Source organism: Aethalodelphis obliquidens, unplaced genomic scaffold (genome assembly GCF_003676395.1).
Source record: "Aethalodelphis obliquidens isolate GAN/ISIS:26980383/991018 unplaced genomic scaffold, ASM367639v1 scaffold34, whole genome shotgun sequence".
In the NCBI taxonomy this organism is placed as follows: Eukaryota; Metazoa; Chordata; class Mammalia; order Artiodactyla; family Delphinidae; genus Aethalodelphis; species Aethalodelphis obliquidens.
In genome coordinates, this window is record NW_020837978.1 from 13,209,559 (window position 1) to 13,233,666 (window position 24,108).

A 24,108-nucleotide genomic window follows, 5' to 3' on the forward strand; every position below is an offset into this window, starting at 1 on the left:
GATTCCTCTGGTAAGTGTGTCTTAGATGGAGAAGAAGTTGGCTGATAACATCTACTAGAGGCCTTGACTTCCATTGAATGAGGAGTGGGAGAGAAAAGTTTTTCTGAACATATTAATTTACTTCCTTTCAAAATAAATGACAGTTCTTTAAATCAAATTAATTTAGCTTCATGAAAGACTCCTTATATTTTCCTTCTTTTACTGTGGAATTATGAAAAATTTGACATGCACCAGCATTTTGGAGTTGGTGGTTTACTAAATCACCTATCAGCCCCTTTTATGCCATGTTTCAGCCTATCTACAAGCAGTGAAACTGTGGTATGAAGAAATAGACATCCTTAAAAGGAGAAGGTGGGATTGTAAGTCAGTGCAGGATTTATAGAAGGCCCTCTGGAAACACATATTGATATAAAGTATGTATATCCTCTGACTCAGCAGGTCCACATCTAGGAATTTATTCTCATGGAAGGATTGGGTGAGTTCACACTGATGTATATGCACAGATATTATACCAGTTCTGTTTATTATATTGAGAGGTTAGAAACCTAGATGTCCTTCAGTAGGTGGTTCAGTTACATAATGGACTGCAATGCAATTGTCAAATAAACAACTACTCTCACCATTAAATAGAATGAGATAGACCTATATGTATTGACATAGGTAAATGTCTCTGATATATAACAGTTACTAGAAAACAAAGGTTACAGAAATACAATATATCACTTAATATATAATCTGATTTCTTTTGTTTTTTAAACAGCTTTATTGAAATGTAAACCACATATATTGATACAATTCATCCATTAAAATGCACAATTGACAACCATCACCACAAGCTAATTTTGGGACACTTTTGTCCCCCTAAAAGGAACCACTATCCATTGGCAGCCAACAGGCATTTCCTGAGAAACCACTAAATCCGCCTTCTGTTTCTATTAATCTGCCTCTTCTGAACATGTCATGTAAGTGGAATGATCTTTGTTACTGGCTTCTTTCACTTAGTATAATGTTGTCAGGTGTCACCTGTATTGTAGCATGTATCTACTGATACACGTAAGTCTATAAAAAGCTTCATTGCTTTTTATTGCCAAATAATATTCCTTGGTATGGATAGGCCACATTTAATTTATCTAGTCATCAGTTGCTGGACATTTGGGTTGTTTCCACTTTTTAGATATTTGAATAATAACTATGAAGATTTGTGTGCAAGATTTTGTATGAACAGACGTTTTCATTTTGCTTGGGTATATACTTAGGGGTGGAATTGCTGGGTCATCTGGTAACTCTATGTTAAGAGGAAATTTTTGAGGAACTCTCAAATCATTTCCTAAAGTGGCTGCACCATTTTACATTCCCACGGCAATGTGCAAGGGTTCCAATTTTTCCACATCCTTGACAACACTTCTTATGATGTGTCTTTTTCATGATAGTCATCTTAGTGTGTGTGAAGTGATATCTCTTTATGGTTTTGATTTACATCTCCTTAATGACCAATGATATTGAACATCTTTTCATATGCTTACTGGCCAATTCCAATTTATTTTTAAAGATTATAGTTATATAATCAAACATATTTGGGAAGTTATATACTAAGATGTCAATAATGCTTCTGTCTAGGGACTGGTCTTTCTTATTTTCTACTGTGTTTCTATATCAGTCAGGGTTTTACCAAAGAATCAGAACCAGTAGGATGGATGAACAGATAGATAAATAGATGTGTTATAAGGAATTGGCTTATGCAATTATAAGGGCTGGCAAAGCAAGTCCAAAACCCATACAATAGAATAGGTGGTCCAGAAAGCTAGGCTGGAGCTGAAGCTGCATCTACAGAATTCCTTCTCCCTCAGAGAAACCTCGGTTCCACTCTTAAGGCCTTCAACTGATTGGATGAGGCCCACCCAGATTATTTGAGGATCATTTCCTTTGCTTAAAGTCAACTAATTTTAGATGTTAACCACATCTACCAAATACCATAACAGCAAAGCCTAGATTAGTGTCTGATTGAAACAAAAACAATAATGGTAGTTTCATTTTTAAAAAGGCTTTTACGAAATTGAGTTATTTGTAGTGAGGTGGATGGACCTAGAGTCTGTCATACAGAGTGAAGTAAGTCAGAAAGAGAAAAGTACCGTATGCTGACACATATATATGGAATCTAGGGGGAAAAAATGGTTCTGAAGAATCTATGGGCAGGGCAGGAATAAAGACACAGATGTAGAGAATGGACTTGAGGACGTGGGGAGGGGGAAGGGTAAGCTGGGACCAAGTGAGAGAGTGGCATGGACATATATACACTACCAGATGTAAAATAGATAACTAGTGGGAAGCAGCTGCATAGCACAGGGAGATCAGCTCGGTGTTTTGTGACCACCTAGAGGGGTGGGATAAGGAGAGTGGGAGGGAGACGCAAGAGGGAGGAGATATGGGGATATATGTATAGCTGATTCACTTTGTTATACAGCAGAAACTGACACACCATTGTAAAGTGGTTATACTCCAATAAAGATGTTAAAAAATAAATAAATAAAAAGGCTTTATACATAGCAGTGTCTTTACTTTTCACATTTGATGATTAAACTTGTTCATCTTGGTGCCCTCCAGAATACTCAGCATGATAGCTTGTACCTGGTAGATTCCTATTAGTCACTGTGTTAGATTCCTACTGCCACTATAACAAATTAACGTAAGTTTAGTGGCTTCAAACAACACAATTTTATTCCCTCACAGTTCTGGAGGTCAGAAGTCCAAAATTGGTTCCACTGGGCGAAAGTCAAGATGTTTGCAGGGCTGGTTCCTTTCAAAGGCTCTGAGGAGAGAATCTTTTTCCTCGATTTTTCCAGCTTCTAGAGCTGCATTCCTGCGTTCCTCGGCTGGTGGCCCTTCCTGCATCTTCATTGCTGGTACTGCAGCACCTCCAACTGTGTCCGTGCTTCTGACATCGCATTACCATCTCCTTCTCTGTGATCAAATCTTCCTCTGCCTCCCTCTTCTAAGGACACTTGTGATTACATTCAGAGCCCACCTAGATAACCTGGGATACTCCTGCTATCACAAGGTCCTTAATTGAATCACACCTGCAAAGAAAGTCCCTTTTGCCACATAAGGTCACATTGACAGGGTGCTGGGTACTACTCAGCTATTCACAAAGCAGACTGTGTGGCATTTTCATCTTTTAAGAAATCTTGACTCTTACAGAGCCGTTTCCTTTTCACAGGCTGATGTCGGTGTGGCTTATTCTGGGGAGAATTTCAGACCCCAGATTGAAACTATGCTCCCCAAGGATAATGTGGGCAGCCCTGGAAGCCTGGACAAGCAGGCCCAGTGGGGAAGCTTACCTGGAACCATTCCAGAAAGTTCCCCATTTCCTAGTGAAAGAAACAGAAGAATAAATTCAGGTAACAGCCCCTGTTCATGTTGATCTATATAAAATACTGTTTCTCTGAATATGTTTTATAACGTGTGTTTGGTGACTTATCACAGCTTTGTGAACCAGACAGTGCTTCAAATGTCAAGGTCGCATCTCCAAGACATAGCCTTAGGCCTTCATTAGGTAAGTAATACTAACCGTTAATCTTCTTGTTGATGACATAATTAAAACTATCTTTTTTTAAACTAAGAGCCTTTATTGGTGGTTGGGATAAGGCCTTGGGAATACGAGTTGGACAGGCTTTAGTTAAATTCCTCAAAACTTGCACTATGTTAACCTCTTTCCAAGGCAAAGTTCTACATTTGAAAAATTAAGTAAAATCTGCATCAAACTTTTTCTCTTGTCTCTCCCCATTCAGAGTTATAAGCAAATGTACAATAAAAATATCTTTCAAAAACATAAAAGATGTGATGTTGACCTGGTGTGTTCTTTAGAAACTATTTGTGGTTTTTCCTATGGTATGTTTTCACTTTACTTGAGTTACCCTTCTGTTGTTAAGAGCTCTTGTTTCTGTTTCATCAGCCTTTGAAACAAATTGAACTTAACAGACTTCAAGGAAGACTTATTTGGGGTAGGAGGAGTCTTTCCTTCCTCATTGCTGTAGTTTCTTCCCTAGGGACCAGTTAGAGTTGGAAAATAGATTGGATAGTAAGTGAGATTCTTTTTCCTGGACTTTTGTGGCAACTCGGGTTATGACAAATTTCCTTTTTTAATACGCTTTTTATTTATTTCTTAAATTGAAGTATAGTTGATTTACAATATTATGTTCGTTTTTAGGAGTACAGCATAGGGATTCAGTATTTTTACAGCTTATACTCCATTATAAGTAATTACAAGGTAATGGCTGTAATTCCCTGGGCTATAAAATGTCCTTGTTGTTTATCTATTTTATACATAGTAGTTTGTATCTCTTCATCACCTACCCCTATCTTGCCCTTCCCCTCTTCACTCTCCCCTTCGGTAACCACTAGTAGGTTTTCTATACCTGTGAGTCTGTTTCTGTTTTGCATATGCATTCGTTTGTGTTAGTTTTTAGATTCCACATAGATGTGGTATTATACAGTATATTTCTTTCTCTGACTTATTTCACGAAGCATAATATTCTCTAGGTCCATCGCAAATTTCACATTTGCCCTCGTCTTGTGCTTCTGATAGGGTGTAGCATGACCTCTGAGGATGAAGGAGGAGATGGGGGATGCAGGGCAGGGATGGCCTCTTTCTCTACCTCTGTGTTGGGCCAGCACATGTATTTTTTCTCTCTGATGACTCTCTTGATGAGAATCCCTCCTAGACTGCAACACGAATACTCAATATCCATGTGTTAACAGACTAGGGATTGTTAGGAGGACAGGGGTGCCCTCGGACAGGCAGTCCTGCCATTTGTACACCGTTGAAAGCAGTGTGGGGAGGGAGGGCCCCAGGTAAGCAGGATGGTGCTAAGAGAGACCAGCGGAGGAGGGACTGAACCACCAAAGCAGGTGTTTTCAAAATGTAGTGTAAATTTGTTTTCAGGAAAGCTCTTCCCACAGGATGAATAAGAACCGGTACCCTGAGCTTTCGACTTGTTCTCTGCCCAGTTTCCTCTCTGTCTCCTCTCTGCATCCCTGCTCTTCACAGCTACAGAGTATATTTGTTAAAAATTTCAAGGTTCACACATTGTAAATCAGCTATACTTCAATAAAAATTTTTTAAAATTTCAAGTTTCACACTAACATTTCCCAAGTATTTCCTTTTAGTAAAAAAACAAAACAAACTAACACTTCTGTGGAAGTCCCTGGTGGTCCAGTGGTTAGGACTCTGAACTCTCACGGCCGAGGGCCTGGGTTCAGTCCTTGGTCGGGGAACTGAGATCCCACAAGCTGCATGGCACGGCCAAAAACAAAAACAAAACAAAACAAACAAACAAACAAAAAGAACTTCTGATTTTGAGAAGTTTCAGATAAGAAAAGTTGTCCAAAACAAAGAATGCCTGTATTCTTTCACCCAGATTCCCCCAAAGTTAATGTTGTACCACGTTTGTGTTATCAATGTCCCCTCTCTTCCCTCCCTCCCTCTTCCCTCTCCCCCGCTTCTCCCATATACATCTATATTTTTTCTGAGAGTAAGTCACAGACATAATGATACTTTACTCTTAAATATATCAGTGTGCATTACCTAAAAACAAGAACATTCTTTGCAAAATTGCAGTACAAGGATCCAAATCAGACAATTACCACTGATGCAGTGCTGTTTACTCATCTATTCAAATTTTGTCAGTTGTCTCACAAATGTCCTTCGGAAATAAATTTCTGGTTCAAGATCTAATGCAGAATCACACGTTTAATGTAGTTGTCGTGTGACTTCAGTTTCCTTTAATCCGGAACAATTCCTTGGCCTTTTTTTGTCTTCTAAACCCTTGATATATTTGGAGATATAAGCCACTTACTTTGTAGAACATTCTTCCGTTTGGGTTTGTCTGATTTCCTTGTGATTAGGTTCAGAATATGCATTTTTAGCGAGAATACCAAAAATGATATTGTATCCTGCTTATTAGTACATCAAATCAGGAGGTATGTTATACCTAGTTTTGACTTTTACTGTGGTTTTTTTTTTTTTTTTTTTTTTGCCATTCTGAAGGTGTTTTTGTTTTTGTTTTTGTTTTGTTTTGTTTTGGCGGTACGCGGGCCTCTCACTGCTGTGGCCTCTCCCATTGCGGAGCACAGGCTCCGGACGCGCAGGCCCAGTAGCCACGGCTCACGGGCCCAGCCGCTCCGCGGCACGTGGGATCCTCCCAAACCAGGGCACGAACCCACATCCCCTGCATCGGCAGGCGGACTCCCAACCACTGCACCACCAGGGAAGCCCCTGAAGGGTTTTTTTTAATGTAGTAAAAGTTATCAATCTTTCTTTCATTGAACCTGGATTTTGAGACATAGCTAGAAAGCCTTTCCCTACACCAAGATTAAAGACAAATCCACCCATGTTTTCTTGCATAATTTCACTTTTTACACTTAGGCTTATGAAATTTCTAATGGCATGAACTGATGCTACTGTAAATACTAACTACATAAGAAATAAAACTGGATGTTCAGTATGATGTCAAATTTATAAAAATTAAATTTCATGTGTTAACTGGCAACCTCTGAAAGGTAAGAGTATGGACATTTTAATTTTCCTCTTTACTCTTTTTTATATATTCCAAGTTTACTCTGATAACTACGTATTTCTTTTATAATCAGAAAGAAGCACAATGTTATTTTTAAACATTCCCCCAATAGTCTTCAGTGTCCCAAGAAATCATGAATATTAGCTGAAATGACTGATGTAGTCCAGGGATTTCTGTATAAGTGAGCTACTGTAAATGTCAAGCCAAGTACTTTGGTAGACTCAGAAAAGAATGGTTAGAAATGGTTAAAATAATTCTGTTATGGTAGTGACAGATGTCAACGATGACATTCTTTTTAAGAACATCCTGAGAAAGAAGTGGACCATGACCAGAGGGAGCCATTTATTGATACATAACCTATTTGGAAAGGAGTACAGTGAGGTGGTGAAGAGCGTGGATGCTAATGTCAAATAGACTTGGATTCAAATCCTAGTTAATTCACTTACTACTTGTGTCACCTTGAGCAAGTTAATTAGCCTCTCTCATATAGTTTATGTATAAAATAGAGATACTGGGCTTCCCTGGTGGCGCAGTGGTTGAGAGTCCGCCTGCCGATGCAGGGGACACGGGTTCGTGCCCCAGTCCGGGAAGATCCCACGTGCCGCAGAGCGGGTGGGCCCGTGAGCCGTGGCCGCTGAGCCTGCGCGTCTGGAGCCTGTGCTCCGCAACAGGAGAGGCCACAGCGGTGAGAGGCCCACGTACCGCAAAAAAAAAAAAAAAAAAAAAAAAAGAGATACTAACACCTCTGTCACAGAATTTATGTTTGAATTAGATCTTACAAAGAACATAAAGTACTTAATATGGTGCCAGGCACATGAGTGCTCAATAAATGCTCATTATTATTATTATTTTGACCCTTGCAGATAAGCCCAGCTTCTAACAAATAATTCATTCTAATTCCTTGAAGAGGATCCACCTCTTCTTGATTTTTTTCTGTTCTTTTAGTTTCTAGTTTACCTCCTTGAAACCCATGCTTTATTTACTACTCTGTACCAAAATCTGTACAGAGCACTTTAAAATGAGAACTGACTCTATTTCAAACATGTGTATGAGTGGAAGACATAGCACTGGAAAGGTGATAAGACTATAGGAAATTCGTTGGGGTTAACTGCAGCAGGCAATTAGAGAAGTCTCTGATACTAGGAAGGTTAATATTCTGAAGTGAGAGACATCTGGTTTGTGTGTGTGTGTGCGCATGTGTGTGTTTTTCCTGTCTTCCCATTACAAATTCATGAAAACTGTCTTTGTTAACCAGTGGGTTTAGAAATTTTCATAAAAAGATTCCATCCACTGGATGAAATGGACTTCTTAAAATAGAAGAGAGCTCATTTCTGAGGACCCCTCATTGCACCTTTATTTTATGAGGTTGTAAAAACAGATGCTTGCTCGCTTATTTATATAATTGGGTGATGTGTAATGGGAGCGGTCTCTCTCATTAGTGCTCCCCTATAAACTATTTCAGCGCCATTTTTAGAATAAAAATTTAGCTACCAGTCGACTCCAATTCTGATTTGGTTCAAAGACTCTTTTCAAAAAGGCATGCTTTTACTTATGTAGATTTAGCAGATGGCGTAATTGTAAACTCAGGGTTGCAGAACTAGAAGTCTCTTGGCAACATCACGCTGTTTATCCTTTGTATACAAAGCATAGAAACCAAACTGCAACTCAGAGTCACTGAAAGACTATCTCATTCGTGGCTATGGTTTAGCTTCATAATTATTGCACAGAACCTGTATAATCGTACCCAAGTGTGTAAGTGTCGTTACAACAAAAAAGTAGTACATAGCGGCACAAAGACTTTTTGTTACGTTAATATTCGACCTGCTAAGTAAACAGTATATTATGTTGATGTGTATCCTCTGTAAGAACATTAAGGATTTGAAGTTCAAAGGATTATAAAGATTTGTAGTAGAAACAGATATTTAGGTACAAGTGTTGAGACTAAGAGTTAATTAGCATGATTTATAAGGCATGTATTTAGCATTTGATTGATAAAATCTTCGTGCTTAAATTTCTTTTTTCTTTTCTGCTTTTTTCTTTTCCTTTGGAAGACCTAGTGATCAGTGGATTAATCCATAAACCCCAACCCTTAGAGAATCGAGAGCAACAAAAGTCATCAGACATCCTAGAGGAGTTAATTGTTAAGGAATAATACAAAGCCCCAGCAAAATATTTAGAAATGGAGAATCATATGATGTCACGGCAAGTAATTTTGTAATTAACAGTAGCTTATAGTTAAAATAGCAACAGAATATGACTGATCACGAGTTATTTTTTCCACCATATGCATCTTAGTGTCACAGTACAGATTACGGCATTTATCTAAGCCAGTTTTTTCTCCCATAAACTCCCTCACCCCTCTGCACACCATCCTTCTCTACGGATTCAGGAATTGCCTGATTGTTAATGATTAATGAATCCAATGAAACATATCTTGGGTTTTACCAAATTTGAGACATGATAAGCCCCATTGAATAAAATGCCTTCATTCTTTCAGCAGTTTTTATTAAACATTGCCTGTGTACTAGGCATGTGAATATAAAACTGAACCTTGACTTATCCAATAAGAAAATAGGCCTAAATGTCAAAGCTAAAATAGATACATGTATACATTTATATATACACCCTGAGGTCAACCATGAGGTAATAAATACAATGATAAAAATTGTTATACCCTTAATTTTCTTTGTTGATTCATCTTGACTGATCTATCATTGTTTTTCTGTAGTGTGAGCATTATTTGTAGCCTGATGTTAACTTGTCGTGGCCAAAGTCTTGAGTTCTTGACTTTTTAATAACTTCTTTGTAAACCTATGAAGAAGATGGCAGATTTGCTGTTGTTCTGTTTAGTTCTCATTGGTTTGGGTTTCTTTTTAAGCCACTGCCAGCAGTACCAGTAATCCTAAAGGATAGACAGAGGAAGGAAGATAAGAAGAAGAAATAACACAGAAAAGAGGCATAAGGGAAAATGAATAGGAAAGAAAAGAAAGAAACAGAAGTGATGGAAATTGAGACCAGAAATTATATCAAAGGCATCTTAGTGGTGGCCAGTCCCCTGTGTTGTAGGGAAAACAGTCAATAGGGAATAAAAAGATTCATTAGTGAAATCAAGTTTGCACCTAGACCAAGTCACTTAGTGTTTCAATAAAGGTAATTTCCTTCTCTGTGTGTGGGACCTGCTGAGAACTCATAAATAAAAGCCAAAGTGGCATTTTCTTTTGAAGAAGGAAAAATAAGTACTTGGCAAGAAAGTACTTGGCAAGGAAAGAAGTTTGTTAAGCCTTATGAATGATATTATCAGGCTGCCAATAATAAGAGGGACTGAGGGGAAGGTAAAAATGGACCACATAATGGAAAAACTGATGCCAACATAATGACAATTTACATTTGCACAAGGCTAGCTATCAGGATGCAAGGCATTTTCGAGTACCTTATCTTACTTCAAAGTACTAAAAAATGATGCATCTTTAATATGGAAAGGACAAGGAGAGATTTTTTTTCTTGCTGTAGGTGAATCGCTGGGGGTCAGAAAATAAAAGTTGGGTCAAAAAGAAAAGACAGGAACTTCCCTGGTGGCGCAGTGGTTAAGAATCCACCTGCCAGTGCAGGGGACACGGGTTCAATCCCTGTTCTGGGAAGATCCCACATGCCTTGGAGCAACTAAGCCCGTGTGCCACAACTAGTGAGCCTGCACTTTAGAGCCCGTGAGCCACAACTGCTGAGCCTGCGCATCTAGAGCCTGTGCTCCACAACAAGAGAAGCCACTGCAATAAGAAGCCTGTGCACCGCAACAAAGAGTAGCCCCCACTCACTGCAACAAGAGAAAGCCCGCATGCAGCAATGAAGACCCTATGCAACCAAATAAATTAAATAAATAAATAAATAAATTTATTAAAAAAAAAAATGAAAAGACAGGAGTCTCAAGCCTCTTAGATAGCCTCATCCACCAGAGGGTAGAGAGCAGAAGCAAAAAGAACTACAATCCTACAGCCTGTGGAATAAAAACCACATCCACAGAAAGATAGACAAGATGAAAAGGCAGAGGGGTATGTACCAGATGAAGGAACAAGATACAACCCCAGAAAAACAACTAAATGAAGTCGAGATAGGCAGCCTTCCAGAAAAAGAATTCAGAATAATGATAGTGAAGATGATCCAAGACCTCGGAAAAAGAATGCAGGCAAAGATCAAGAAGATGCAAGAAATGTTTAACAAAGACCTAGAAGAATTAAAGAACAAACAAACAGAGATGAATAATACGATAACTGAAATGAAAACTACACTAGAAGGAATCAATAGCAGAATAACTGAGGCAGAAGAACAGATAAGTGACCTGGAAGACAGAATGGTGGAATTCACTGCTGCAGAACAGAATAAAGAAAAAAAGAATGAAAAGAAATGAAGACAGCCTAAGAGACCTCTGGGACAACATTAAACGCAACAACATTCACATTATAGGGGTCCCAGAAGGAGAAGAGAGAGAGAAAGGACCGAGAAAATATTTGAAGAGATTATAGTAAAAAGCTTCCCTTACATGGGAAAGGAAATAGACACCCAAGTCCAGGAAGCACAGAGAGTCCCATACAGGATAAACCCAAGGAGAAACACGCCAAGACACATAGTAATCAACTTGGCAAAAATTAAAGACAAAGAAAAATTATTGAAAGCTGCAAGGAAAAAATGACAAATAACATACAAGGGAACTCCCATAAGGTTAACAGTTGATTTCTCAGCACAAACTCTGCAAGCCAGAAGGGAGTGGCATGACATATTTAAGGCGATGAAAGGGAAGAACCTACAACCAAGATCACTCTACCCAGCAAGGATCTCATTCACATTCATGGAGAAATCAAAAGCTTTACAGACAAGCAAAAGTTAAGAGAATTCAGCACCAACAAACCAGCCCTACAACAAATGCTAAAGGAATTTCTCTAAGTGGGAAACACAAGAGAAGAAAAGGACCTACAAAAACAAACCCAAAACAATTAAGAAAATGGTCATAGGAACATACATATTGATAATTACCTTAAACGTGAATGGATTAAATGCTCCAACCAAAACACACAGGCTCACTGAGTGGATACAAAAACAAGACCCATCTGTATGCTGTCTACAAGAGACCCACTTCAGACCTAGGACACATACAGACTGAAAGTGAGGGGTTGGAAAAAGATATTCCATGCAAATGGAAATCAAAAGAAAGCTGGGGGCTTCCCTGGTGGCGCAGTGGTTGAGAGTCCGCCTGCCGATGCAGGGGACACGGGTTCGTGCCCCGGTCCGGGAAGATCCCACATGCCGCGTAGTGGCTGGGTCCGTGAGCCATGGCCGCTGGGCCTGTGCGTCCGGAGCCTGTGCTCCGCAACAGGAGAGGCCACAGCAGTGAGAGGCCCGCGTACCGCAAAAAAAAAAAAAAAAAAAAAAGAAAGCTGGAGTAGCAATACTCATATCAGATAAAGTAGACTTTAAAATAAAGAATGTTACAAGAGACAAGGAAGGACACTACATAATGATCAAGGGATCAATCCAAGAAGAAGATATGACAATTATAAATATATATGCACCCAATGTAGGAGCACCTCAATACATAAGGCAACTGCTAACAGCTTTTAAAGAGGAAATCGACAGTAACACAGTAATAGTGGGGGACTTTAACATCTCACTTACACTAATGGACAGATCACCCAAACAGAAAATTAATAAAGAAGCACAAGCTTTAAATGACACAATAGAGCAGATAGATTTAATAGATGTTTATAGGACATTCCATCCAAAAACAGCAGATTACACTTTCTTCTCAAGTGCGCACAGAACATTCTCCAGGATAGATCATATCTTGGGTCACAAATCAAGCCTCAGTAAATTTAAGAAAATTGAAATCATATCAAGCATCTTTTCTGACCACAATGCTATGAGATTAGAAATCAATTACAGGGAAAAAAACGTAAAATACACAAACACATGGAGGCTAAACAATACGTTACTAAATAACCAAGAGATCACTGAAGAAATCAAAGAGGAAATCAAAAAATACCTAGAGACAAATGACCATGAAAACATGACAATCCAAAACCTGTGGGATGCAGCAAAAGCAGTTCTAAGAGGGAAGTTTATAGCTATAAAAGCCTACCTCAAGAAACAAGAAAAATCTCAAATAAACAATCTAACCTTACACCTAAAGGAACTAGAGAAAGAACAACAAACAAAACCCAAAGTTAGCAGAAGGAAAGAAATCATAAAGATCAGAGCAGAAATAAATGAAATAGAAACAAAGAAAACAATAGCAAAGATCAATAAAAAAGCTGGTTCTTCGAGAAGATAAAAAAAAATTGATAAACCATTAGCCAGACTCATCAAGAAAAAGAGGGAGAGGACTCAAATCAATAAAATTAGAAATGAAAAAGGAGAAGTTACAACAGACACCACAGAAATACAAAGCATCCTAAGAGACTACTACAAGCAACTCTCTGCCAATAAAATGGACAACCTGGAAGAAATGGACAAATTCTTAGAAAGATATAACCTTCCAAGACTGAACCAAGAAGAAATAGAAAATATGAACAGACCAATCACAAGTAATGAAATTGAAACTGTGATTAAAAATCTTAAAACAAACAGAAGTCCAGGACCAGATGGCTTCACAGGTGAATTCTACCAAACATTTAGAGAAGAGCTAACACCCATCCTTCGCAAACTCTTCCAAAAATATTGCAGAGGCAGGAACTCTCCCAAACTCATTCTATGAGGCCGCCATCACCCTGATACCAAAACCAGACAAAGATACTACAAAAAAAGAAAATTACAGACCAATATCACCGATGAATATAGATGCAAAAATCCTCAACAAAACACTAGCAAACGGAATCCAACAACACATTAAAAGGATTATACACCATGATCAAGTGGGATTTATCCCAGGAATGCAAGGATTCTTCAGTACATGCATATCAATCAATGTGATACACCATATTAACAAATTGAAGAATAAAAACCATATGATCATCTCAATAGATACAGAAAAAGCTTTGGACAAAATTCAACACCTGTTTATGATAAAAACTCTCTGGAAAGTGGGAATGGAGGGAACCTACCACAACGTAATAAAGGCCATATACGACAAACCCACAGCAAACATCATTCTCAATGGTGAAAAACTGAAAGCATTTCCTCTAAGATCAGGAACACGACAAGGATGTCCACTCTCACCACTATTATTCAACATAGTTTTGGAAGTCCTAGCCACAGCAATCAGAGAAGAAAAAGAAATAAAAGGAATACAAATTGGAACAGAAGGAGTAAAACTGTTACTGTTTGCAGATGACAAGATAGTATATATAGAGAATCCTAAAGATGCCACCAGAAAACTACTAGAGCTAATCAATGAATTTGGTAAAGTTGCAGGATACAAAATTAATGCACAGAAATCTCTTGCATTCCTATACACTAACGATGAAAAACCTGAAAGAGAAATTAAGGAAACACTCCCATTTATGATTGCAACAAGAAGAATAAAGTACCTAGCAATAAACCTACCTAGGGAGGTAAAAGACCTGTAGTCAGAAAACTGTAAGACACTGATGAAAGTAATTAAAGATGATACAAATGGATGGAGAGATATACCATGTTCTTGGATTAGAAGAATCAATATTGTGAAAGTGACTATACTACCCAAAGCAATCTACAGATTCAATGCAATCCCTATCAAATTACCAATGGCATTTTTTACAGAACCAGAACAAAAAATCTTAAAATTTGTATGGAGACATAAAAGACCCCAAATAGCCAAAGCAGCCTTGAGGGAAAAAAACGGAACTGGAGGAATCAGCCTCCCTGACTTCAGACTATACTACAAAGCTACAGTAATCAAGACAATATGGTACTGGCACAAAAACAGAAATATAGATCAATGGAACAGGATAGAAAGCCTAGAGATAAACACACGCACCTATGGTCAACTAATCTATGACAAAGGAGGCAAGGATATACAATGGAGAAAAGACAGTCTCTTCAATAAGTGGTGCTGGGAAAACTGGACTACATGTAAAAGAATGAAATTAGAACACTCCCTAACACCATACACAAAAATAAACTCAAAATAGATTAGAGACCTAAATGTAAGACTGGACACTATAAACCTCTTAGAGGAAAACATAGGAAGAACACTCTTTGACCTAAATCACAGCAAGATCTTTTTTGATCCACCTCCTAGAGTAATGGAAATAAAAACAAAAATAAACAAATGGAACCTAATGATACTTAAAAGCTTTTGCAAAGCAAAGGAAACTACGAACAAGACAAAAAGACAACCCTCAGAATGGGAGAAGATATATGCAAACAAATCAACGGACAAAGGATTAATCTCCAAAATATATAAACAGCTCATGCAGCTCAATATTAAAAAAACTACCCAATCCAAAAATGGGCAGAAGACCTAAATAGACATTTCTCCAAAGAAGACATATAGATAGCCAAGAAGCACATGAAAAGCTGCTCAACATCACTAATTATTAGAGAAATGCAAATCAAAACCACAATGAGGTATCACCTCACACCAGTTAGAATGGGCACCATCAGAAAATCTACAAACAACAAATGCTGGAGAGGGTGTGGAGAAAAGGGAACCCTCTTGCACTGTTGGTGGGAATGTAAATTGATACAGCCACTATGGAGAACAGTATGGAGGTTCCTTAAAAAACTAAAAATAGAATTACCATATGACCCAGGAACCCCACTGCTGGGCATATACCCAGAGAAAACCATAATTCAAAAAGACACGTGGGGCTTCCCTGGTGGCGCAGTGATTGAGAGTCCGCCCGCCGATGCAGGGGACACGGGTTCGTGGCCTGGTCCAGGAAGATCCCACATGTCACGGAGTGGCTGGACCCCTGAGCCATGGCCACTGAGCCTGTGCATCCAGAGCCTGTGCTCCGCAATGGGAGAGGCCACAACAGTGAGAGGCCCGCATACCACAAAAAAAAAAAAAAGACACATGTGCCCCAATATTCATTGCAGCACTATTTAGAATAGCCAGGTCATGGAAGCAACCTAAATGCCCATCGACAGACAAATGGATAAAGAAGATGTGATACATATATACAATGGAATATTACTCAGCCATAAAAAGGAATGAAGTTGAGTTATTTGTAGAGACTTGGATGAATCTAGAGACTGTCATACAGAGTGAAGTAAGTCAGAAAGAGAAAAACAAATATCATATATTAACGCATATATGTGGAACCTAGAAAAATGGTACAGATGAACTGGTTTGCAGAGCAGAAATTGAGACATGGATGTAGAGAACAAATGTATCGACACCAACGGGGGAAAGCAGCGGGGGGTGGGGGTGTGTGATGAATTGGGAGATTGGGATTGACATGTATACACTGATGTGTATAAAATTGATGACTAATAAGAACCTGCTGTATAAAATAATAAAATAAAATTCAAAAATTCAAAAAAAAAAAAAGACAGGAGAGCCATCTGGAGGAGGATAGATTGTGGGAACATACAGTAGCTAAGCAAGCCTTCTGAAGAGAGATGCTATGGACTCTTGATGCTCACATCAGTGGGAGTAACATTAAAACATTTTTCAGTGATTTCAGTGCCAGAGATGAATGACTTCAGACTCGGACCTTGCGAGGGCACCAGCAAGGTTAATTAATATAAGCTACATTGTGAAGGAAACGTATCTATTAAGAAATGAAAACTACAGGCTTGACTTTCAGTAACATCATTAAGAGAGCCAAAGATGAAGACTGTGATCCTATTCGTATTACGTAGAAATAGAATGGTTGTCAGGGGCATTGGTGGAGTGTTCTCAGAAGGATTTAAATGTGACAGGACTGCACAGGTAGGCAAGAATAACACAGTTGGGCTTCCCTGGTGGCGCTGTGGTTGAGAGTCCGCCTGCCGATGCAGGGGACGCGGGTTCATGCTCCAGTCCGGGAAGATCCCACATGCCGCGGAGCGGCTGGGCCCGTGAGCCATGGCCGCTGAGCCTGTGCGTCCGGAGCCTGTGCTCCACACCGGGAGAGGCCACAGCAGTGAGAGGCCCGCGTACGGCAAAAAAAAAGAATAACACAGTTATTATTATTATTTTTTTGCTTTGGAATTGGGCCAAGATGGCCAACAAAAGCCAGACTTGCAACAGGCAGGAGCTGTAATGCACAGCTGTGCATCTTATTGCCTAGTGCAGTCCTTAATCTGTACATTTGCATCACCCAGGAAACTTTCAAAACTCCTGGGACCAATGGCTTGGGGTGGGCCCAGAATATGGTGCTTTTGAAAGCTCCCAGGTGATTCAGTGGGCAGCCCAGGCTGAGAACCGCTGCCATGAAGTTTCAATAAAAATGTACACCAAGCCCTCAAATCCATTATCAAGCTGGGAAGGGTTAAAGCTTTCGGAACTGAAATCCCCATTCACTGTGAAAGAGAGTCCTAAAATATTCCTGAAAATAGAACATGTGTTCACTATAGGACTAAGATGATACCCAGGAAGCGTATGGAAATGAAGAGATATAATTGCTCAGTGTCACAGGTAAAGTCTCTTTCAATCCAGGTGTAGCTGAGAACATGTGTGTCAGACACCAGATGTCTTGGATATTCGGGGGAAAGTTCTGAGGCCAGTACAAAAAGATGGGAATGAATATTGAAGAACTGAAAATGAAAATATTATGAGACAGTTAATACTTTTAACTAAGAAACAAAGAGCCAAAGGAAACAAAAAGGGGATAGTCAAAAAAAGGATGTTAATGTCAGCAGATACTACAATACGATGAATCCAATCAGACATGTGAACACCATTTCTTCATTCATTTAAAAAAAACTTTAAGTGAAATATTATGAGAAAAAAACAGAACAATAAAAGTGAGAATACTTAAAAACAAGGCTCCTTGTGTAGACCAGTATTATATATAAATACAAGGGAATTTTAGACATAGATCTGTCCCTGTCTTAGCCAGGCTGTTATCTTTAATTCAGTTATCATTTAGAGTGAAATATAATGAAGGATGCTGAAAAGGGGACTCCCCTATGAGCTAGTCTCTTCCTAGAAATCCACAGCAGTATCTGTATCCACAGGGCCCCCTATCGTCTTTTTTCTTAATTTTTTTCATCATCTGCTTTTTAGCCAATACTACAGCCATTCCATAGCCCCTCTGGGTAACCTGCCTGCAAGCACATTCGCGCTAATAGATGTTACGCTCACTCAGAAAGAATTATAATGATATGTAAGTAATACGATGTTAAGAAGCTAAATTATCAGACTAAGTGAATCTTCCAGTATATTTTAAAACATTCTACGGAGACTCCAGTGGCTGTATTATAAATGTATATTAGTTTTATATACACATGTAAATACATGTATGGATTGGTACAGATCTCTTAAAAGACATGGGAGTCGCTCTCATTTATCCACATAGGTATTAACCACTTTAGGTGTTTTTCATCCAAACTCATTTCTCCCGTTCTGGGTTTCCCTACACAAGACTCTCAATCCTCTATTGATCTCTTCTGTCTCTAGTCTAAGTTGATTCCCTTTTCCAGGCAACCTCTGTCCTTGATAACCTTCAGTGCAGTTTGGGAGTTTGTTGACAATGGATCAGAGTCAGTAACATTATTTGCTGAACCTCATGGGGAGTCTTTTAAGGAGGAGGAAGTTGACCAGGGTAAAGACAAAAGAATGGCAGTTAACGCTCAGAGTGACCATCTTAGGAGGTCTTGACAGTGGCAGAGCAGGAGTGACCGATCTGTTGTGAGAAACTTCGGCTTATTCTATGCACAAGACTCCTATTAAGAGAACATAGCCAGGGTAGGTTTATCTGTCGGTCAATAATTAACTAGGAAAGCTCTGAGGAAGACACAGCAGATGCAAGAAGTAATGTATACAAGCAGGTTGGCTAGAAACGAGATCCCCTTCTTATCACAGCATCTTTGGTTCCATCCCCTGCTGGTGTTCTTAAAGGGAATAATTGAACTAGTAACTTCTATAGGTTTTAAAGTTAATTTTTTTTTTAGAGTTTCTATGGGTAGTACCCCTCTACGTATAATGTGATCATATAATGCTATCATTTTTTAAGTGCCAACGATTGATAACTCCTGACTTTATAAAATCCAGTGGTAAAGAATACAGATAGCTTTCCTCAGGTCTTTCAGTGCTTTTCTTTAAAGTGTCAAACTCAAGAAAGGACAAGGGCTGCACAGGTAGGATTAACTTCCACAAGGGAAAGGAAGTACATGATTTCTTATGCATCATTTTGGGATAAAGCCACAGGAAGAGGTCAGCCAAACCAGAAAGCCCAAGCTCTCTTGAAACTGTTGATCTCATGATTTAAATCAAGGCTCAGACTCCTGTGTAAGCCTGAGGGAGACTTGCTTTATTGGATCTTAGATGACTATTCCATTCTCTGTTAGCCGTCTGTGAGTGAACTTCCCCCCAAAACTGTTTCATCCTAATTTCACAGTATCTCTGGTTGAGCCTCCACAGCAAGCATGTCCCTTCTTTTTAGCAGATGGCTTTTGTCAGCAGGGAGCCTAAAAGCCAATTGTCATAAAAGATGACACAAGGATGGGGGAGGGGAACTTGCTTTGACAAACATCTCCCAGTTTTCCTGTAGTGAAAAGTTTCTCATCACATAAAAGTGTCTGAAGGCTGCAACTGAACCAGAACTTTAATAAATGTTTATCCTTTAGAAGGATTCTTTCCAAGGATCATAGGTTTTAAAGCTGGAAGGAACCCTAGCCATCCTCAGCAAGTTGCAGAGGAGCGTTATATGGTATAACTTTGAGAAAAGTGAGTCCAAAGAGAAGTGCTTTGTGTCAGGTCACACAGTGCGTATTAGCAGTAGACTCGGGGTTAAACAGAGCCCAGGCCTCCTGCCTGCTGGCCCCTGGGATTCTGAGTCTCATTTCTCCCCTTCTTTACAAAAACTGTATTTGGTTGTGATTCTGTGTGCTGTCATTGAAAAAGGTCACTGCTTTCACTGAATAAGTAATTACCATTTATTGAGTGGCTACTGTATACTTTCCTCTTTATTTTTTTCATTTCAAACAAGCTTTTATTTTCAATGTGAACAATACTGTTATCTCTAAAAGGTAAGGGTAAAGTCAGGTGTCAGTTAATATCATTTTGGGGTGTTGAACTTTGAAACAAAATTGGTATTTTGGGCTAACGAAGACTAGAATATCCAGGAAGAGCAAATGCGTCTTTCTTTTGCCATCGATTTCTTTTATGCCTTCCAACTGTGTTCTCTAGAGCTGCCCTCTGCTGAGACCGTATCCTTTTTAAGTCCTTCTTCTGGTTTTTCATTCCCATCCTCGTCATCAGCGTTTTCATATTGATATTCACTCTCTTCTTTAGAACCATACAGACTTTGGGATCATAAGTTGGCGGAAAAAGTATCCCAATTTAAAATCAGCAGCAGAATCTAGTACCCTGCCCTCAGGAGGATCGTCCCCCTCTTCCTCTTGGTCCACATAATTCTCATCCTCTCCCTCATCTCTCCTTCTCCTTGTCCAACTCTCTCCTCCTCTTCTTCTGCCTCTTCCCGCTCTCCTACCGGCTGTACATCCCAGTACTCCTTGACTATGGGCTGGGCGCCCTCCTGCCCACCCTCCTTTGCCCGAAGAGTTCGCACTACCACCTGGAAATCCCTAGGGGCTGCGTCTCGGCCGACCCTGGTACGCATTCGGCAGGCACCCCTCCTCCCCTGACTGATCCAGGGGCGTGGCCCATCCCACTGCCTGCTCTGTTCTGACCACTGGTGGCTGGGCCTCGCTTCTCTGTGCCAGACGTGGCAGGAGAGATGCACCAGTCAGTGCCTCAACCGGAGAAGTGATCTGCCTGCTAGACCAAGTTGGCAAAGATTTTCCTCTTTTTTTTCTAAAAAAAATCCTGTGAAATAAAACCTATTTTATACATGAGGAAGGGAAGGCTTTACGGAGTTTAAGAATTCATGCAAAGCCACACCATGACCAAGCCAGGATTCAAACCCAGGGCTGTATGTGTCTGGATCTGGTACCCTTTCCTGCTATGCTGACCTGTCTGTCTTTGTGTGATTTACTTTCTCAGTAACTACAGTATTGCAATCTGAAGAGACCGTCTTTTCGATATGACAATGGATATCAATAGCTCCTTTGTCTTTAAAAGTCTTTAGAGAAATTATCTAGAATAATACAGGAGTACCTAGTTGGAGATACTGTGGGTTCGGTTCCAGGCCACTGCAATAAAGCAAATATCACGATAAATCGAGTCACACGAATTTTTTGGTTTCCCAGCGCATATAGAAGTTATGTTTACACTATAGTGTAGCCTGTTAAGTGTCCAATAGTATTATGTCTAATAAAACAATGTTCAGATCTTAATTTAAACATACTTAGATTGCTAAAAAATGCTAACCATCATCTGAGCCTTCATCGAGTCATTATCGGTTTGCAATAGTAGCATCAAAGATCACTGATCACCATAACAAATATAATAATAATGAAAAAATTTGAAATACTGCAAGAATTACCAAAATGTGACACAGAGACGTAAAGTGAGCAAACACTGTTGGAAAAATGGCGCCTACCTGCGACTTGGTCGAGGCAGGGTTGCCACAGATCTTTAATTTGTAAAACAAAGAAAACCAAAATATCTGTGAAGCACAATAAAATGAGATCTGCCTGTTTTGGTTCATTTTATAATGAAGGCTTGGTGTTCATTAAGACAGTTTAATAACTCTTTATATATACTTAATATACTGACCTGGAAAGATGTCCATATTAAATTAAATGAAGAAAGTAAATTGCAAAACAGTGTATATGGTATAATCCCATTGATTGGTTGAACATGACAGGTGCACTGTTAATATATGTGTACATAGATATATGTGCACAGAGAATGTCTGGAAGGACACACACCAAACTCTTTAAAATGGTTCGTGCTGATGAGTGGGATTGGGGGCCAGCTGGTTAAACAGAGAATTAGGAGACTATTTCTGTATCATTTTAATTTTTTTATAACCAAGGTATATTATTTTTAAAAACCAATTTTAAAAAATTAAACTTTATAAACCCTTTACAACAGTTTAACCTTTTTTAATAACTAGAAATTATAATCAAAGTCATTATCACTGCTCTAAACATATAAACGGTAGTCAATCAGGAAATAGTATGGGTTTTTTTCTATTGTCATGAAAACATTTGTAAAGTACTGACAGCAAAGACCAGTGTTAATTCTTTCACCAGACCAAAAGTCCTAAAACTAATCTCGACCCCAAATGAAAGTCATTTGTAGCTTATGGAATATTATAAAATCATGGGGTTTAACTTTTTACCTTGAACTACAAATGCATCATTCATTCGCCACCTTTTCCCATCTTTTATTTGTTCTCCAGGTTTTTTTTTTTTTTTACTTCTCAAGAGCCCTCCTCCATCACTGCATGTTTCTTTCATGTTTTTTGATAATAGCCTGTTTTTTCCTAGACATCTAATAGATATTTTTTCTTTAGGAATTAGTTCTGTTGTTACCAGGCATAAAGTCTTTAGGGATGAGTTCAGCTGTTACCAGTTTTCACGTAATTATTTTTACAAATCTATCCAAAAATCTGTTTAGATTTTTAGGACTAAAACCTTAAACAGTGTTTATTCTCTCTCTCTTATCTTTCTCCTCTGCTAATAAATACATTTGTTTCTGCATTTTAAAAAGTGTCTTTCTGCACATAAGCATGACTGAGAAGCTGCTGAGAAAGCCACCAGCCAGGCTGAAAAAACTTAAAATCAAAAAGGAAATAAAAGATTTCCTGAGGAAGAGAAGATGCAGGCAGTGGAGGAGTGCAGGAAGGTAGCCCAGGTCTCGCGTGAGGGGCACTGCCTCTGAAACGCGCGCATCCTCTCCAGTCGCCAGCTTAAAGACCAATTGCGTGGATTGTATTAATTCTTTTAGTGATCTCTATGCTTCCTATGCTGTATGTTTAGTTTTTTTAAGTTCTCTTTGTGTGGTGAAGAAATGCAGCACTATCTTGAAGTTGGTTGAATTTCAGTTTCATCCCTGTAGCCTAAGGAAGCAATATCCACTTCTGAGAATTAAGTATGGTGTTTTTTTCCTATTAAAAAAAAGAGAAACTTCAGTTGGGGCCAGGGGTGGCAGGAGGTCCCAGGTGGAGGATGGGAGATGAGAGGAGGCCGTGCAGACCCTCAGACAACTTCTACAACATTTACACACACGTGGTGCCCATAAACCCTCTGTCTGCCCTTCTGCCGGAACCAGCCTTCACAGCTCGGGTCTGACAGCCTTTACTTCGGTGTCTCTACTTGGCCTCTCAGAGAGCAAGGACAGACCACAGCCCTGTGAGGGAATGTCTGGAGGGTGTCTGGAGGATGTCTGGAGGGTATGGGGTGGGGGCTGGCGGCTGGCTCTGTCTTCTTCAACAGTAATTCCTCAACCTCTGCTTGTCGAATGATTGCATAATGAAATAGGGAAGCCAGGAATGTTCATTACAGGCAATAGTTATGAGAACTTGGAGAAAGTCACTCGGACTCGTTTTCACTCTTTAATACTGCTTTTCAGACTAAAGAAGAAGAAATAAGAAAAAGGCTGCGGAGTAACCGACTTCTGCTCCCAGCCCATCATTCAGATTCAGCTGAAGCAGGTGGGAAGGAGGCTCCGTTTGCAGAAGGACTTAAAACTGTGAGTTGTGCCGCGTTTGAACCCTCTGACCTGCCAGAAGGAAAGCTGTTGAAATGATAGAATGATAGAAATTACAGGTACGAAGGTATCGGGGTCGTGGAGTCAGACATGTCTTACAACCAAGCAGATGACGTATTCTAAAGAGCCGTTTTATGTGAATTTCGTGAAAAGGCTTCCTTTCCCCCAGGTGTGACTTTCTTAGTATGTCTCATGTTTTCTTTGACTGTCTGACCCACTGGGATGTGCCTTGGGTTTAGGAATGACTGTGAGAGCTGCCTGGGCTGGAGCTTAGCTGAGTAAACCAAATGACTATGTTAGCTTAAAAAAAAGAAGAGGAAGATTTGACTAGCTTTGGTTTTATAAAGTTGTCATTCTCCTTCAATGTGGCTTCCAACATGTGAAAATGTCTTTCATTTATGAGCACCTTTCAGCTTCCATTAATGTATTCGTGCCAAATGAAATCCTTCTTTTTGGTTCCTACCTCTTGGCTGTGTCTGCCCTCTGAGGGTCCTTTAAGACAAATTGTATGGATTTGTGTTAAGTATTTTAATGATCTGTATGCTTCTTATGCTCTATGTTTAGGTGTGTTTTTTTTCTAATTCTCTTTGTGTTGTGTTGTGATTAAAGCAATATCCTGAAGTTGGTTGAATTATAGCTTCATCCATATAGCCTAAGGAAGCAAAATCCACTTCTCAGAATTAAATGAAGTATGGAGTTTTCTTCATATGAAAAATGAAAAAGTTATCAGGTCTTATGAGTCTACATTCTGTGAAGATCTCTTGCATCCCTTTTCATACTTTCCCCTGTCATTACCTGTTCAGACCACCCGACCATTTTTCAGTTAGTTATATGACTACAACAGTCTTCTTAGTA

At 39.3% G+C, this 24,108-nt stretch overlaps 1 protein-coding gene across 1 annotated transcript in view; it reads left to right on the forward strand.

Moving 5' to 3' along the window:
- The window catches only part of STMND1 (stathmin domain containing 1), a 36,003-nt gene extending 12,167 nt beyond the window's left edge, over positions 1–23,836 (forward strand). Inside the window, 6 exon segments of the mRNA XM_027128180.1 lie at positions 3,215–3,395; positions 8,624–8,713; positions 8,716–8,773; positions 22,267–22,349; positions 22,352–22,389; positions 23,116–23,836. Coding sequence (XP_026983981.1) covers positions 3,215–3,395; positions 8,624–8,713; positions 8,716–8,773; positions 22,267–22,349; positions 22,352–22,389; positions 23,116–23,292 — 627 coding nt within the window. The 3' untranslated portion in view covers positions 23,293–23,836.
- The last annotated feature ends 272 nt before the right edge of the window (positions 23,837–24,108 follow it).